General features: G+C 44.6%; 1 protein-coding gene across 1 annotated transcript in view; it reads left to right on the forward strand.

The window, feature by feature from the left end:
• The window catches only part of DLG5 (discs large MAGUK scaffold protein 5), a gene marked incomplete in the record, with an annotated part of 215519 nt that overhangs the window by 76460 nt on the left and 120323 nt on the right, over positions 1 to 18736 (forward strand). The window contains 3 exon segments of the mRNA XM_073596836.1: positions 12938 to 13106; positions 13815 to 13958; positions 18449 to 18632. Of these exon segments, the coding sequence (XP_073452937.1) occupies positions 12938 to 13106; positions 13815 to 13958; positions 18449 to 18632 (497 nt within the window).

The following is an 18736-nucleotide window of genomic DNA, read 5'->3' on the forward strand; positions in this document are numbered from 1 at the left end:
AGACAGAATAACAACAAAAAAATCCAGAAATAACGCATTGCAAAAAAGTTATAAATTGATTTGCGTTTTAATGAGTGAAATAAGGAATTTGACCCCGTTGCAAAACATGACTTATTATTTGGTGGCAAAACCCTTGTTGGCAATCACAGAGGTCAGACGTTTCTTGTAGTTGACCACCAGGTTTGCACACATCTCAGGGGGAATTTTGACCCACTTCTCTTTGCAGATCCTCTCCAAGTCATTAAGGTTTCGAGGCTGATGTTTGGCAACTCGAACCTTCAGCTCCCTCCACATTTTCTATGGGATTAAGGTTTGGAGACTGTCTAGGCCACTCCGGGACCTTAATGTGCTTCTTCTTGAGCCACTCCTTTGTTGCCTTGGCTGTGTGTTTTGGGTCATTGTCATGCTGGAATACCCATCCACAATCCATTTTCAATGCACTGGCTGAGGGAATGAGGTTCTTATCCAAGATTTGATGGTACATGGCCCTGTCCATCGTTCATTTGATTCGGTGAAGTTGTCCTGTCCCCTTAGCAGAAAAGCACCCCCAAAGCATAATGTTTCCACCTTCATGTTTGATGGTGGGGATGATGTTCATGGGGTCATAGGCAGCATTCCTCCTCCTCCAAACACTGCGAGTTGAGTTGATGCCAATTGTACTGATTAAACGAAAATCATACGATCTGGTATCGTGCAAGAAACTTTTTTGCGTTTGTCCCTTCAGAAAACTTTGGGCCATTAGCTTTGTACTAACAATCAGAATATCGTACGATCGCGTCGAAAGCGGAATTTTTTTGTTCAGTTTTCTCATTGTGTGTACAAGGCTTTATAAGATGCTGCTCGTTCTCCCTCTTTTGCCTAAAATTCAGGGAGTTGCCCTATTCTTTACCTATGTTGTCCTGCATGATGTACAGTATCTGCCATTTCTTTCTCGGACATCACGGGACACAGAGCCACAGTAATAACTGATGGGTTATGTAGGTACCTTTAGGTATTGGACACTGGTCGCACCCTAATCAGGAAGTTCAACCCCCTATATAATCCCTCCCCTTCCAGGGATACCTCAGTTTTTACGCCAGTGTCTTTGATGTTGGACGTGTAAAGATGTCTTGTGCTGAAGCTCCAAAGGGAATATCCTGATATCCTATACTGGGGCAAGCCAGGCGAACCGGATGCATTCAAAGTGTCTTTTCATGGCCGAATTTGATGGTACCCGGGCCTCGTGTCCGAAGAAACGAGGTTTTACCTGTAATGCTTCTCTTTTTAGAGAGCTGGACCCCGCAGATCAGAAAATGGCTTTAAACCTCCTAATTTCTGGCTGGGTGCTTTACAGGGCCAGAACTGCAGGATCCCCCTATTCGTAGGGGGCCCCAGTCTGATGGTTTTTTCAAATGGAGCCCACCGTGAGAGGTGAAGATTGGGTCTGTGTATACAGCACCCTGCAGCTGGATAAGGTAAGAGGAGATTCCACAGAATTTTGAATTCTAGTAGGTTTTCTCCTTTAAAGTAGATGCATGCTATGCCTAGTGTGACCACCAGGGGCTGCCAAGAGCACATACCTTCTCATGCTGTTTCTGTCTCAGCGTTCCACGCTGCACAGCTCTTCCAACCGGCTCCAGGTAGGATGGGATGGTGGGATTTCTCCTTAGGAATGTTCCCCCCAGGCCAAGGGGAGGCCGCAGGTGGGCTGTAAGGCGGTTCTTATACCGCACGGCAGCCGCCGCCAGGCCGCCATTGCATCTATGCAGGTCCCATCGCTGCCGGCCTCTCTCCTTCCTCCTCCACCCCCAGCCTTCCTCCATGCTTACTCCGGAAGGGTCAGGCTTGCGCGGGAAGCGCTCGTTTTCGAAAAAAACGAAGGGGGGGGGGCGGGGCGTCGGCGTGCTCAGACGCCCACAGTGCCAGAAGCATGGCTACTTAAAGCACACTCTACAGGTGCTCTGAGCCTTGGAGGGACACAGAGCTGACAGTCACATGTAAGGTGGGACACAGGCATTCTCCTAGGCTGCATTTACTAAGGTAACACCGGACTGGGCATTTGGTAGCAAGGCTTTTGCCAGACTACATCGCTCAGCAGTCAGTGTTCATTTTGGATACCTCACACCTTGTTGCTTTGCACTATGGGTAGAAGAGTTTCAAGTACCCCCAGAACCAGAGACACTAGGGGATCTCGTTCAGGTTCTGAGGACCCCCTGTCTGCTACATCCTCCCCCCTGAGGGGCCAGGGACGGCTGGACAGGGAGAGCCGTTGGGGTCTGGGGCTATACCTGCTTCCGGCACTTCAGCCCCTGTATACATTACACAAGAGGTTTTTTCCTCAACCACTACTGGGTTAGAGGAAAGATTAATGGCCATGATTACAGCTTCACTCAGTGGAAGAAAACGTACTAGGCCTTCCTCTGTTTCCCAAGACCCTCAAGCAGAGGAGCTCTGGGATAAAGGAGATGAATCCCTTTTAGAGGATCAGGATGGGACAGATAATTCCTCTTCCGAGGAATCAGGTGGAGAGGGACCCTCTGCGACTTCCCAAGAGGAGAAAGTCTTAGTGCAGATCCTTACTGGATTGATCCGCTCCACATTTAAGTTGCCCGTACCTGAAGCTGTTAAAGAATCCTCTTCTGCTTTGGGGTCACTGAAACCTTCCCAAGAAGCACGTGCTTTTCCTGTTCATAATTTGCTTGAAAAGCTCCTTTATTCTGAGTGGGATCACCCAGATAAGCGATTTTCTTCCGCCGAAAAAGTTTTCAACACTTTATCCTATGGAAGAAAAATGTATTAAGATGTGGGGAATGCCGGCCATTGATGCAGCCATTTCCTCAATAAATAGTAGTCTGACTTGTCCTGTAGACAACGCTCAGATGCTCAGGGATCCTGTGGATAAAAAGATGGAATCCTTATTAAAGGATGTTTTTTCCTTAGCAGGATCAGTGGCCCAACCTGCAGTAGCAGCGATTGAAGTCTGTCAATACTTAAGAGACCATGTTAAGCAGGTCATCAAAGTATTACCTGAACAACAGGCCCAGGGGTTTGCTAACCTTCCAGTGGCCTTATGTTATGTTGTTGACGCCATCAGAGATTCTATCATGCAAACCTCTCGCCTTTCACTTGGGTTGGTGCATATGTGTAGAATCTTATGGTTGAAAAATTGGTCAGCCGAAGCACCATGTAAGAAGCTCTTGGCTGGGTTTCCTTTTCGTGGTGCAAGGTTGTTTGGAAAAGACTTGGATAACTATATCAAGAGAATCTTTTGTGGGAAAAGCACTCTCTTACCTGTTAAGAAGAAGAGTAAGCGTCCCTCTTTCAAACGGACTCTTTCCCCAGCACCAGGGGCTTCAGCCTCCAGGCAGTCATGACGGCCTCCTCCGTCTGGGGCAAGAAACAAGAGTCAACCCCAGGAACAAAAGAAGTCCTGGGGGAAGAAGTCTTCTAGACAAGACACTAAGACCTCTTCATGAAGGGGCGCCCCCGCTCGCTCGAGTGGGGGGAAGACTGCTACAGTTCTCAAAGCTCTGGCAGGAGGACTTCCAGGACAGATGGGTAATCTCCACGGTAACCTTAGGGTACAAGCTGGAGTTCCAAGAATTTCCCCCTCCTCGTTTCCTCAGATCAAGTGTTCCCAGAGACCCAGAGAAGAAGCAGTTGCTCCTTCTAGCGTTAGAGCGACTTTTGTCGCAAGAGGTCATTATTGTGGTTCCCACAAAGGATCAAGGATTGGGCTTCTATTCCAACCTTTTTACGGTCCAAAAACCAAATGGGGATGTCAGACCCATTCTGGATTTAAGGGATCTGAATTGATTCCTAAGGATTCAGTCCTTCCGCATGGAATCAATTCGGACAGTAGTCTCCATCCTGCAGGGAGGAGAATTTTTGGCATCGATAGACATCAGAGATGCATATCTACATGTGCCCATTTTTCTGGCTCATCAGAAGCTTCTACGCTTCGAGATAGGAGGGCGCCATTTCCAGTTCGTGGCTCTGCCTTTCGGGATAGCCACTGCACCTCGAGTGTTCACAAAGGTTTTGGACCCTCCTCTGGCCAGATTAAGGGCTCAGGGTATAACTGTCATAGCATACCTAGAGGACCTGCTCTTGATAGACCGGTTGGTGGCTTCCTTGAACGGGAACTTGAGGACCACGGTCAAGTATCTGGAACATCTAGGTTGGATCCTCAACCTAGAAAAATCTTTCCTAAAACCAGTAAGAAGACTGGAGTATTTGGGTCTGATCATAGATACAAGCCAGGAGAAGGTATTTCTTCCTCAGGCAAAGATCACTGCTTTAAGGGAGCTGATTCTGACCGTCAGGACCAAGAAGGGTCCTTCTGTCCGCCTTTGTATGAGGCTGCTGGGAAAGATGGTGTCTTCATTCAAAGCAGTTCCCTATGCTCAGTTCCATTAAAGACTACTGCAACACAGTATTCTGTCGGCCTGGAACAAGAAGGTTCAGGCATTAGACTTTCCAATGCACCTGTCACATGCGGTGCGTCAGAGCCTCAATTGGTGGCTCATACCCGAAAACCTGCAGAAGGGGAAATCCTTTCTACCGGTTACCTGGACGGTGGTAACAACAGATGCCAGTCTGTCAGGTTGGGGAGCAGTTCTGGAACAGTCTGCGATCCAGGGGCTATGGTCCAAGACCGAGAGGACCTTACCCATCAACATTCTGGAGATCCGGACGGTATACCTAGCCCTAAGAGCCTGGACTATCAGGCTACAGGGTTGCCCGGTCAGGATCCAGTCTGACAATGCCACAGCAGTGGCTTATGTCAATCATCAGGGAGGCACCCGGAGCCGAGCTGCTCAAAAGGAGGTGAACCAGATCTTAGTCTGGGCAGAGATGCATGTGCCATGCATATCGGCAGTTTTCATTCCAGGGATAGAGAACTGGCAGGCGGACTATCTAAGTCGCCAGCAGTTACTCCCAGGGGAATGGTCTCTGCATCCCGACGTCTTTTTGGCCATATGCCAAAGATGGGGGGTCCCAGATGGTAGATCTCTTTGCATCCCGATTCAAAAAAAGATAGACAGATTTGTGGCAAGGACGAGGGATCCTCTTGCATGCGGGACGGATGCGTTGGTGATTCCGTGGCATTGGTCCTCACTGATTTATGCATTCCCGCCTATTCTGCTACTGCCACGACTCCTTCGCAGGATCAGGCAGGAAAGGAAGTCGGTACTTCTGGTGGCCCCCGCTTGGCCCAGAAGGACTTGGTATGCAGAAATAGTAAGGATGACGGTGGGTTCCCCGTGGACCCTACCCATACGCCCAGACCTGTTATCTCAAGGTCCAGTTTTCCATCCTGCCTTACAAACGCTAAATTTGACGGTTTGGCTATTGAGACCCACGTTCTGAAGAGTCGTGGGCTTTCAGGTCCTGTCATATCTACCTTGATCAATGCAAGGAAGCCAGCTTCCAGAATGATTTATCATAGAGTCTGGAAAGCTTATATATCCTGGTGTGAATCCAGGGGTTGGCATCCCAGAAAATATGTCATAGGTAGAATTCTTGATTTTCTACAATTAGGATTAGAGATGAAGCTGGCCTTGAGTACCATCAAGGGCCAAGTCTCGGCTTTATCAGTATTGTTTCAACGGCCACTTGCTTCGCATTCTTTGGTCCGAAACTTTATGCAGGGGGTTATGCGTCTTAATCCTTCGGTTAAGGCACCTCTAAACCCCTGGGACTTGAACTTGGTTCTGTCAGTGTTACAGAAACAAGCTTTTGAACCAATACGTCAGATTCCTTTGGTCTTGCTGACAAGGAAACTAATTTTTCTGGTAGCCATCTCTTCTGCTAGAAGAGTATCAGAATTGGCAGCTCTTTCCTGTAAAGAGCCTTATTTGATTATACACAAGGATAGAGTGGTACTGCGCCCTCATCCTAGTTTTTTACCGAAGGTGGTTTCAGATTTTCATCTAAACCAAGACACTGTTCTGCCTTCCTTTTTTCCTACATTCTTTGGATGTAGTAAGAGCAGTCAAGACCTATCTGGCAGCAACTGCTCAAATTCGCAAAACGGATGTTTTGTTCGTGCTGCCAGAGGGTCCCAGTAGAGGACAGGCAGCGTCAAAAGCTACCATTTCTAAATGGATTAGACAATTGATTATTCAGGCTTACGTTTTGAAACAGAAGATTCCTCCTTTTCAGATCAAGGCACATTCCACAAGGGCTATTAGTGCTTCTTGGGCAGTGCATCACCAGGCCTCTATGGCTCAGATCTGCAAGGCCGCAACCTGGTCTTCAGTCAATACATTCACCAGATTTTATCAGGTGGATGTGAGAAGGCATGAGGATATCGCCTTTGAGCGTAGTGTGCTGCAGACAGTGGTACAGGGTCCTCAGGTCTGATTGCACCCTACTTGGTTGTGATCCCCCCCCCTCAGTTGGCATTGCTTTGGGACATCCCATCAGTTATTACTGTGGCTCTGTGTCCCGTGATGTCCGAGAAACAAAATAGGATTTTTTATAACAGCTTTCCTGTAAAATCCTTTTCTTTCGATGGACATCACAGGACACAGAGGTCCCACCCCTCTTCTAATACACTTATAATGCTTTGCTACAAAACTGAGGTATCCCTGGAAGGGGAGGGATTATATAGGGGGTTGAACTTCCTGATTAGGGTGTGACCAGTGTCCAATACCTAAAGGTACCTACATAACATATCAGTTATTACTGTGGCTCTGTGTCCCCTGATGTCCATCGAAAGAAAAGGATATTACAGGTAAGCTGTTATAAAAAATCCTATTATTGTGTTCAGTGTCATGTAGCAGTGCCTTGCTTTACTTTGATGTGATGCAGCCATGTCAATGCACCCTAAAATGCAGGAAGACCAAGGCAGGAGAGGGGGTTTTCTGGTGCACTATAAAGAAAACACAGTCCAAGTGTTATTAGGACGGGAGGCACATAAAAATAGTCTCTAAATCCAGTGGCACAAAAGTGCTTGACTCGATGGCTGCCGCTGCTGGAAAACCTAGAAGATACTCTGCATGTGGGCAAAAGAGGGGGAGAGAGAGAGAGCAGCACAATCCAAGTGCAGCATATAAGCACTTTATTCATGGACAACAAAGTGGCAACTTACAAAGATAAAAGTACTCATCAAGTAGAAGTCAAGACAGCTGCAAAGTGATGGTCGGTTTGCATTCATCCCAATGTGGTGGATGCTGAATGGAGCCTTTGGTAGTGCTGGTGGCTTCCAGTACTTCCTGGTTGGTCCAGGAACCCTGGGGAGGCAGAAGTGATGTCATTACTGACGGTGGGTGTGGCACGCGTTTGGAGCATGCATGCTCCTTTATCAGGCCATCTTCTTTTAGATGAGCGTTTTTATCTTCTATCTTTGTAAGTTGCCACTTTGTTGTCCATAAAGTGCTTATATGCTACACTAAAGCCTAGTACATACGATGAGATTATTGAACATAGATTGTCCTTCTACTTCTTTCTTTTTTTTTTTTTTTTTTTTTTTGCATGCTAGTCTCCAGATCGAATGTGAATAGGTTACTAAAGTTCGAAAATTCTCATACGACTAAAAAAAAAATTCAGAAGTGATGTATTTGTATTTTCGGATGAAAACTGTACTGATTAAACGAAAATCGTACAATCTGGTATCGTACGAGAAAAATTCTGTTTTGTCCCTTCGGAAAATTTCAGATGACAGTTGTGTACGAAACGATCAGATTATCGTACAATTGCATTGAAAGTGGAATGTTTCGTACGGTTTTCTCATCATGTGTATGAGGCTTTAAAAAATGCTGCTCTCTCTCCCTCCTTTTGCCTAAAATTCAGGGAGTGGCCCCATTCTTTACCCCTGTTGTCCTGCCTAATGTACAAAACTCCCTTGATTCCTCTCATTCACCAGAAACCTCCTCCCTGTGTAGCTCCAAAGGCAAAAATAAATTTACGAGACAATGCTGATATGTTTGTGTAAAATACTAATTTAAAAATAAAATGGTAACAACCACTTCTTTTGTTTTTACAGCAATCAAATGTTTTTTGTTATTAGTGTGAATGTCACATAACGCTGCTTTTAGGCCTCATGCACACTGGACGTTATAATGTTATAAAAACGCCACTGGCTTTGCAGTGAGTTTTTCAAAGTTTTTGCAATAACGTTTTTTTTTTTTTTTTAGCGTTTTTAAACACTTGCGGACTGCCTCCGGTAACGGACGGCGGGCGAATGGCACTCCTGCGCAAATTTCCGTAGCTGTACGGTGGGCAGTTTATGGAGTATAGGAGCCGGGCACCCACGATCACTCCTGACGGAGCGAGAATGGGGATTTGTGTGTGTAAACACACAAATCCGCGTACTGTCAGGGGAGAGGAGACAGATCGAGTGTTCCTAGTATATAGGAACAACGATCGGTCTCCTCCCCAAGTCAGTCCCATCCCCCCACAGTTAGAACACACAGTAAGGAAACGCATTCAACCCCTTGATCGCCCCCTAATGTTAACCCCTTTTCTGCCAGTGACATTTATACAGTGCATTTTTATAGCACTGATCGCTGTATAACTGTCAGTGGTCCCAAAAATGTATCAAAACTGTCCGATCTGTCCACCGCAATGTCGCAGTCCTGATAAAAATCGCAGATCGCTGCCATTGCTAGTAAAAAATAATAAAAATGCCATAAATCTATCCCCTATTTTGTAGACGCTATAACTTTTGCGCCTACCAATCAATATACGCGTATTGCGATTTATTTGATTTTTTTTTTGCCAAAAATATGTAGAAGAATACATATCAGCCTAAACTGATGAAGAAATTTTTTTAATTTTTTTTTTTTTTTTTTTAATTTTGGGATATTTATTATAGCAAAAAGTAAAAAAAGATATTGTGTTTGTTTGTTTTTTTTTTCAAAATTGTCGCTCCTTTTTTGTTTATAGCGCAAAAAATAAAAACCGCAGAGGTGATCACATACCACCAAAAAAGGCTCTATTTGTGGGAAAAATAGGACATAAATTTTGTTTGGGTACAACGTCGCACGACCGTGCAATTGCCAGTTAAAACGATGCAGTGCCGTATCGCAAAAAATGGCCTGGTCAGGAAGGGGGTAAGTGTGGGGTGTTTATTATTTTTTTTTTTTTTTTTAACAGCCAAAAGACGCCCCAGCCAAAAACAGTTGCTAGCCTATGTGTGCATGGGCACATATGATAACATGCAGGAGTGCCCCCATAGCAAGTGCACCAGTGGGGGACCCTAGAAGAGGATTGGGGCTGCTCTGTGCAATAGTATTGCACAGAGCAGGTAAGTATAACTTTTTTTTGGGGGGGGGGGGGGGACCTTTTACAATCATTTTAAATCTTTTTTCAGGAACAAAGGAACATGTTGATGTATCACCAGAGACCCAGAGACACTGGGTCCCTCCACCCTTTTTGCCCCTTGGTAACATTCACAATATTGCCATGGTTTTAAGCAGTTTTCTTCACAGTTCTGCCACAGGGGGATGTTTGTGTTTCTCCAACTGGTGTGCTTTGCTTTATGAATTTTAGTAAGGTGGAAGGTGGGATGTGCAGAGAACATTTAAACTGCATCAGGGAATCCAGATTCTGAGTTTGTTCTTGGCAAAAACATCAGATTGTTAATATTCATATATTTTGTTGCACATCGTCCTGGCTTTATCTGTGATTCATCACTTGGAACAACTTGGCGAATACAGTCTGTAGGTGTAAATGAGTATATCCATGTCTGTAGTTTCAAAGCTGTTAATTGGTTTTGATATTTATAGAGCTGTTGTTGTGGTGTGTGGAAATTAGGAGGGCTAGCAGAAAGAAGTAAAATGAGTTCCCTTAATAATCAGCTCAAACTAGAGAAGTCTATACATGTCTATCAAGAATAATTTATTCTTATAAGTAGCTTTGTGGATCTGGAACATCAGTCTCCATCCTGTGGCTTGGGATCTTCATACGACTTTCAGCTCTCTTTTGATGTGACTATCGGCGGACTCTCAGTAGGCATGCAGTGTCTGTCGGCATGTTACGGCTCATGAATGTGTGAAGATAAGCAGAGGCCGACTAGTTTATATCTTTATGCTAAAATGTTCAGTAACTTTGACTTAATTCCATAGTTTAGTGATCCAAGCAGGCTTATTGAGTAAAGCTGTGCAAAGATGCAGAGTGATGTGTAGTAGTAGCCCATAGCAACCCATGTACTGTATCTAGATAAGTGAAGCATCAGTCCTGTTTGCTTGCTTCAGGTTCCTGCAGTTGGCATGCTGTTCTTTACCTTGTTAAATCAGTCCATTTGAGCCTCTGGGCAATTTATTTTCCTTATGAAGGTTTGTGCTTCTGTTTACTGTAGTAGGTATCTGACACTAAGGAGGATGACCTAATAACTTTTAGATGAGACTTCACAATCATCACTGAATACGCTTAGACAAAACACTTGGTCCGTGCCAGGAATGACATCAGTGATGCTCAGCTGTATGCAAAACAATGTTAGATGTGACCGTGAAAAAGGTTAAAGTGAACTGATGGGATTTTTAGCACTACTAAAGTAATGCTGACCATAGACGAGTAGTGTGTGTGTGTGTGTGTTTTTTTTTTTTGTGCTCAGCCAGCTGAATGGAAAAAAAAACAATTCCCTCATCCACACAAATGAGATGGATGGAGGAATTCCCCCTGCTACCAGGACATTGTATTCTGACAGCGGGACCCACAGTCTTCTTTGGAAAACACACACCCTTTCAAAGAAGTCGATCACTTCTGTTAAATGAGGATGGTCAGGTACTGTTTAACTCGCCAAATTTCAATCAGTCTGTAGCAAGGTTCTCTAAGATTTCTAAACAAAGGGCCAATTTACTGTCCTTCAGACGTTAGGGGGGCTTCGCTGTGGACAGTGGGAGTAGAAAATGCCCAGTGTCACTGGAAGCAATCATTGGTGTCAGTGGAGGGAACGGTGCCCCATTGTTGGTGTCAGTGGAGGGAACGGTGCCCCATCGTTGGTGTCAGTGGAGGGAACGGTGCCCCATCGTTGGTGTCAGTGGAGGGAACGGTGCCCCATCGTTGGTGTCAGTGGAGGGAACGGTGCCCCATCGTTGGTGTCAGTAAGAGAAAAAGTGCCCAAAGGGGCGACTAGAGACAAGCGAAGGGCCACATCTGGCTGCCGGGCCACAGTTTGGAGACCACTGGTCTATAGCCAATTAAATAGCTGTAGAAGATAGATATGTGCTGCCAGTTCATATGTTATTCAGCATTAGGCCCCTTTCACACTGGGGAGGCGGCGGTAAAGCACCGCTACGCTAACGGGGGTAAAACCGGTTTTACCCCCACTAGCGGCCGAAAAAGGGTTAAAAACCACTGCAAAGCGCCTCTGCAGAGGCGCTTTGCCGGCGGTATAGCCGCGGTGCCCCATTGATTTCAGCAGGAGCGGTATACACACCGCTCCTTCACCACTCCAAAGATGCTGCTAGCAGGACTTTTTTTACTGTCCTGCTAGCGCACCGCTCCAGCGTGAAAGCCCTCGAGGCTTTCAAACTGGAGACAAAGCAGCAGCACTTTCAGGTCGGTTTGCAGACGCTGTTTTTAGCACAATAGCGCCTGCAAACCGCCTCAGTTTGAAAGGGGCCTTAAGGATGTTCCTTCCCAAAATGACTGTTCAAAGACAGACTTTCCCAAAGTCTATATTTGCATAGTGGTTAGAATGCCCACCTTATGACAAAGCCTGTGCTGCTGATAGGCTGTTCAGGCTCTAAGCATTGCATCACAGGATAGGAGCAAGGAGAATGTCTTATCTACAGTATATTATGAGCTGACTCTTTTATATTGTCAGTGATCTCCTACAACATTGAATTTAGTTGTTTTTTTTTTACATAGATTCACTTCAACTATGACCACTGTTCTGTCTCTGGGCTTTCCTTTTTAAATCACTGTAATGCCACTGATGGAATACTGCTGCTAATGCTGCTCTGCATACAACTGATTGTTATACTTGCCACTAATCCATTTCTTGTCTCATCAAAACTAAAGGCAAAACTGTTTTTTTTTATTTTTGTTTTTTTTTCATTTTAGATTGAATAAGGAAGGGTTTAAACTCCTGCTAGATTTTTTTTCCCCCCCATCTGTGCCCCATTGAGAAGATTTCCCTTCACTTCCTGTCCCATAGCCAACGCAGTAAGCGAGAGGAAATCCTTCAAAAGTGAGGGAATCCCTGGTTATCACCAGAACTAGTTTCTCCATTGGAAGATTTCCCCTCTATTACTGTCCAGGAGGCAACCCAAATTTTTTTTTTTTTTACTTTCACTTTCGCTGACAATGGACGGTAAACAGGACAAAGAAAGAGGATGAGTACTCCCCACCTGACAGGTGATCTAATCCTTCGCCACTCTATCCAAAACTAAAAAAAAAAAGTTGTGCCTTTTTAGTTATACTTTAGTGAAAATAAGTTGTGAGAAATATTCAGGACTGCATGTAAAGCCTTTTGAAATGTATTTGGACACCCGCTTCTATGTTAGATCCCTTCTACAATAGTATAATAAACATACCTGTTTCTCATAACTGTTATAAAGCAGATTTTGAATGTAACCAAGTAAGGCATTCATATCCTCTGTTTTTCTTTTTTTTTTTTTCTTTTTTTTTTTTTATGGTTTAGTTGTTGCAGTAGAAACATTGATTTGATTGCAAATGGATTTGATTCATCATAGTCTTTGATGTCTTTACATCAGTGATACGTACATTGCTGTTCATCATTGATGTGCTTTGTCATAGTCTTTGATGACAGTACATCAGTGATTTGTATTCTTGAAGCTATTCCTCCTCTGTCCAATTGTCATGATAGGGCACTTGTTCAATTAAGCCCAGAGGGTAACTTGCAGAAGAAATTGCTTCACCTGATAAAAAGTACTGAGTGTGATTAACCTCCTAACCCTAAAATCAGGTGATGTATAATGTATGCTTACCCCACTTTCAGATGAAGACTAAACTGACATTATAAATTTTACATGTTTTCAAGGTACGACTAATAAAGCATCATCCCCACCCCCTTCTGCTGCTGACAGTCGTCACATGACTGAGAAGTTAGACACCATATTATCGCAGCTGAGGCAAGTAACGCGAGAAAGGGATGAGCTCCGCAAACGCTTGGCTTTATCCTCACCAGGGTCAACATTTGATGACTGCAGGTAAGAAGCGAACACATTAAGCTGGCCAAAGATGGATCGCTGGCTGCATGAAAAAAAAAAACAGATTCCTTCATCCTCACATGGGTGGTAGATGGAGGAATGCTCCCCAATGAGACATTGTATTCTGACAATGGGACTTCTGTCAAGTGGGAACCACAACGCATGGATTGAAATTCTGCCAGTCCCTGCTGAACCTGCTAAATTTCGATTTATGGCCAGCCTTATCTTCATATATAAGGGCTTTTAGGATGCTGTATTTTTTCTTCTTGCAGAAAGCATACTAATATACAGTACAGTTTTAGACCCGGGTTCACAGTATAACCCGCCTGCGAATCACACTGGAACCGCATCGCATTCGACTGCTATTCAGTGCGGTACGAGTTGAGCCTGTTTTTGAATGGGCTCAAATCACACTTCATTGCATCAAAGAAGTGCAGGCACCTTTTTTGGAGCTGCACTGCAGCCGGATTGCTTGTTCATTTAATACCATGCAATCTGGTGAAGGCAAACTGCACTGCGTTTGGGGTGTCATTAACGTGATTGCAATGCCGTGCAGGAAACACGCAGGGATCAATGTGTTTCCAGCACCGCTTATGTGTTAACTAGGTCTATATAGCAACCTGTCTTGAAAATTTGATTTAATAAATATAGATAACAAATATGTACATTGGCAAATAATTATAAACCTTGTTATGTTTATCTTCATAGGCCGAGCCCTAAGCTGTCACCTGATTATGAGCGATTGAAGGTTCAGTGCATGAAAGCTATGACTGAGCTTGAAGCGCTACAAAACCAGCACTCAAAGGCACTTAAGAAATGTGAAGAAGCAGCAAAGGAAGCAGATTTTTACCAGTGAGTAGGTTTTTCTATTTAGTGTAGGATTCTTGGCTTTTTGCGTATCCTGTAGTTACTGTATTGACGTTTTAAACTGAAAGCACACTTGTGTGCTATTTAACCCTTTTCGTTCTGAGGCCCTGTGATCCACCTTTAAACTCAGCCAGACCATTTTGGCAAATTTTTCCTTTTTCTTTTTTTGTTTGCTTACAACTTTCAGAGTTTGTGAAAGACACTTCAAACCGTACATTTTCTGAAAACATAGGACCAGTAGAATAGAAGGTGCTACAGATTTTTTTCGAAAGCCAAAACTGTATTGAGTTAAAAATAAAAATATACTAATCTATATATATACTTTTTTTATTAATTAAATTTTTTTTTTTTGGGGGGGGGGTGTTTTGGTGAGATATTAAGAGGCACATTTTAGGTGAATAGCTCTTAGCTTTGTTCAGCAGTGTCTGCTGAACCATTTTGTTATACGTTCATTGTCATTGTGACCTGTTTTGATGTTGTATTTTAAAAGCATCGGCAATTCTGTTGACCTCACAGGTTTGCTAATCTGACAGAACACCGATGCTTTAAAAATTCAACATCAAAACAGTTTGACGGATTTCAAAATACTGTATTTCACTATGTAAGCTCAGTTTACTGGTAAAAATAAGTGTGAAATGCAAGACTCCAGTTGGTGTAAAAAGATGTCCGCTTGCCGCCTTCTGACTGTAGGCTTACTGCAGACAAATGTGGGTGTACCAAGATGGCCGCGACAGAACGTCACTTCCGTTGCATTTTCTGATGGGTAGCGGTATTCTGATAGAACACCATGGCATGTCATTTTTAAGAAATGCTGTCTAACATACCCCACCCCTCCACCTTTTTTTAATTTAAATGTAGAAAAAGCATAAATATTACATTGTTGAACAGTAACAAAGAACCAATACATAAATACATACATATGTCTCCATTAATAGAAGATTAAAGTGATCCTAAAGGCTTAAAGCCCAACCCATGCAGCGTAGGCGCAGCCCCACTGCATGGTAAAAAATAAAATAAAAATTCAGCTTTAAGTTTTTTCTTTTTTACCCTAATGCATTCTATGCATTCGGATTTAAAAAAAAAATTCTGTTAGGGCCCCCCCCAGCACCCCCTTATACTTATCTGGTCCTGATCTTGATCCATTGTTGTGTCCAAGAGATGCAGCTCTCTCGGAGAGGCAGCAGAGGGAGCTAATGGCAGTCAAATCCTAGAATGAGGGTCAAGGCTGAGCAGCATGGTCTGTCTATGGACGCAGGCAGCATGGCTTGTGATCAAGCCAGCACAGGTGCCCCCTTAGGAAGTGGCTTCCTTTTGGGGAACTTGCCGAAGAGAAGGAGCGGGGACCCCAGAAGAGACAGCTTGGAGCTGCTCTGTTCAAATTAATTTCACAGGGCAGGTAAGTATGACATGCTTATTAAAAAAAAAGCTTTAGAATATTAATATCAGCCCTCAAATTTTCTACTTGCATTTTGCGAGTGAAAAATGAGGGCTTGCAAGCTGGGCTGCCTGGGAGTGGGGGGCGAGCACCACCAGTGGGGTTGATCGGGAGCCGTTCTCCCAGTGATCGCCCCGGTGGAAGAGAGCATGGAGGAAGAGGAGCACCACGGGGTCACCGAGTGGTATAGCACGCTGTTACAGCTTACATTGAAATTGCCTCTGCTCTGCTCGCCTGTACACACAGTCCCGCTGCCTCCTAACCCCGCGCTTGTGATAGACAGAATGTGGGTCCAGTGCTGGGATGTGTTCTGTCTATCACAGGCATGGGGTCAGGAGGAGGTGGGGCTGTGTGTGACGGCAAGCAGAGCGGAGGCAATTTCAATGTAAGCTGTAACAGCGTGCTATACCGCTTGGTGACCCCGTTGCTCTCCTCTTCCTCTAGTCATGATCCGGCCACCCTCTCTCTTCCTCCGCCCTGGCAAGGCTGCAATGTTGGGCGCGGTGAGTCTGCAGTGGTGGGCGCGGTGAGTCTGCAGTGGTGGGCGCGGTGAGTCTGCAATGATGGGCACAGGTCACTCTACAATGATGGGCACTGGTGAGGCCGTGCTAAGGGGAACTGATAAAGTTGTTGTTAATATTTTATTTTTGTAACTTAATTCTGCATAAAACATCTAAGTGTAATTTCATGAGATTATTTATTTATGAGAGCGTGATTAGGGGCGGGGCAAGGTAGGAGTTGGGCGGGGCAACTGGTGGCGACTAACCCTTGAGGCCTGGCTAGTAGCTCAGGACTTTAAAGTGGAGTTCCACCCAAAAATGGAACTTCCACTTTTTGGATTCCCCCCCCCCCCCCCCCCCCCCTCCGGTGTCATATTTGGCACCTTTCAGGGGGGAGGAGGGAGCAGATACCTGTCTAATACAGGTATTTGCTCCCACTTCCTGGCATAGATCACCGCAGCGCTTGCGGTGACCTACGCCACTTCTGGCGCCTACACTCTCCTCCACCGCTGTATTCTGTGAGACACAGAACACAGCAGGGACCAGAGAGGATGCGCAGCGCGACTCGCGCATGCGCAGTAGGGAACCAGGAAGTGAAGCCGCATGGCTTCACTTCCTTATTCCCTTAGAGAGAATGGTGGCGGCAGCAGCCGAGAGCCGATGGACGGATCGGCTTTGGCTGCCGACATCGCGGGCTCCCTGGACAGGTAAGTGTCCATATATTAAAAGTCAGCAACTGCAGTATTTGTAGCTACTGGCTTTTAATATTTCTTTTTTTTCAGCGGACCTCCGCTTTAAATTTTGAGCCCTGTGTGTGTGTGTGTGTGTGTGTGTGTGTTTATGTATGTATGTGTGTATTTTGGTTTGTCTAAGCTCCTTTTCTTAAACTGCAATTGCCCTTGCAGGCCCATTCTGTTGATCCATATAAACATCAAACTATAGAACTATTCAATTTTGGTGTTTTGTTGTGAACTGAATAAGAACACACACACGCCCAGATCAATGTCCTATATCAGAAGTAATCTTCCAAATGCATTTCTTAACCTGTTGTATAAACTTCTTTATAGCCATATACACTGCTGGGTAATGTATTTGTCAGATTTTGTAACATTGACCCCTGTTTGTAACTATCACCACAAGTGGGTCAGACAAAGTACTTCTGTCTTGGCATAAAGTAACATGGCATACAGAAGCTTCTCCTTAAAGTGGGGTTCCACCCAAAAAAACAAAAATACCTAAAAAATTGTAAAAAAAAAAACCAAAAAAACATTTGAATATTTTTTTTTTTTTTTTTTTTTTTAACTTACCTCTAAATGCCTGTTGCTAGGTGGTCCCTCGTAGTCTGCCTATTCCTTTGCCTGGGCTGGTGACATCACTTCCCCCCCAGGCACAGGAAGGGCTTGGCTCTGCTCCCTCCCTCCTGTCAATCATCTGGGACCCACTACAGGTCCCAGGTGATTGAGCGGCCAATCACGACGCACGGCGCCGCTCGCGCATGCGCAGTGGGTGCCAGGCTGTGAAGCCACAGCCCGGCGCCCACAGTTGAAATGCCGGCGCCGACGAGCGGAGGGGGGGGACGAGCGGGGCTTCGATCCCCCGCATCGCTGGACCCAGGGACAGGTGAGTGTCCAATTAAAAGTCAGCAGCTGCAGTATTTGTAGCTGCTGACTTTTAATTTTTTTTTTTTTAATGGAGCCCCTGGGTGGAACTCCTCTTTAAAGTTTATAATAAATTAACATTTACAATATGTGAAAAAGGTTTCCCAGATCACCCTAATCCCATAAAGCGGCAGGATAGCAGATCAACTTTCTTTGCAGCTTTCTTTACTAGAAATCTCAGATTCATCCGTCTGTTAAATGTGAGTCACTGCTGAGGACTTATTTAATTTCTGCAAAAACAGTTTTAAACTGTTTATAAATATTAATGACTGCTTAATAATATGTAGTCTTCTAGCAAGCTTGCAGCCACATGATTACTATTCAGCTGCGTTGTAAGAAACCGTTTTTTGTGTGGCCCATAATAAACATACTATTAGCCCAAAGGTCCAACTGTTCTGTTTTAACAGAGGTTATGTCCATGTTTTATTTAAGACCTTTTATTTAGGATTAAAGTGATGTGTAAAGGGCTCTCTCTCGCTCTCCCTCTCCACACAGTGCGGCTTGGCCCCACCCCATGCTCCCTTGTCACTGGATTTGAGTGACAGCAGCAGGAGCCAATGGCCAACGAGGAGGGAGAGAGCGCAGCATCACTGCTTTTGGGAAAAACACTGGATCAAGATCGGGCTCAGGTAAGTATTTAGGGGGGGGGGGGGGAGGAGCTGCACCTATTAAAAAAACCTTTAGCCTTTTAAAACCACTTTAAGTCTGTGTGATATTCTATTATTCACCAAGCCAATATTTGCAGCTCTTAAGAGTCTTTCTGAAAAACAAATAGAATTTCTTATAGTCTGGGATCCTCAAAAATTGTTGGGTGTATATAATTAGTAAAATGTGAATGTTTTGGGGCCATGACTAAGGAATATTCTCTTATTTCAAATGTAGCACTCTTCACAGCCGTGTGTTGAGCGACCAGACACAGCTTCAAGAAGATGGTGAGAGTCTTCGTCGAAAAAATGCCCAGTTACAGCGTGAGTTCAATCATCTGCAACAATCCTGTCAGGACCTCAAGAGGATGCACGAAGCTGATCAAAAGGAGATCTCAGAACTGCGGAGACAACAGCAACTGGTATTCTGTTTCTTCTTTAAATGTGTAGCAGTACAGTTCATGGGGGAGTAACACAAGGATTGTTGGGTATGCAGTTTTTTTTTCTTTTTTTAGCCTGTGCTGTT

Source organism: Aquarana catesbeiana, linkage group LG08, assembly GCF_042186555.1.
Source record: "Aquarana catesbeiana isolate 2022-GZ linkage group LG08, ASM4218655v1, whole genome shotgun sequence".
In the NCBI taxonomy this organism is placed as follows: Eukaryota; Metazoa; Chordata; class Amphibia; order Anura; family Ranidae; genus Aquarana; species Aquarana catesbeiana.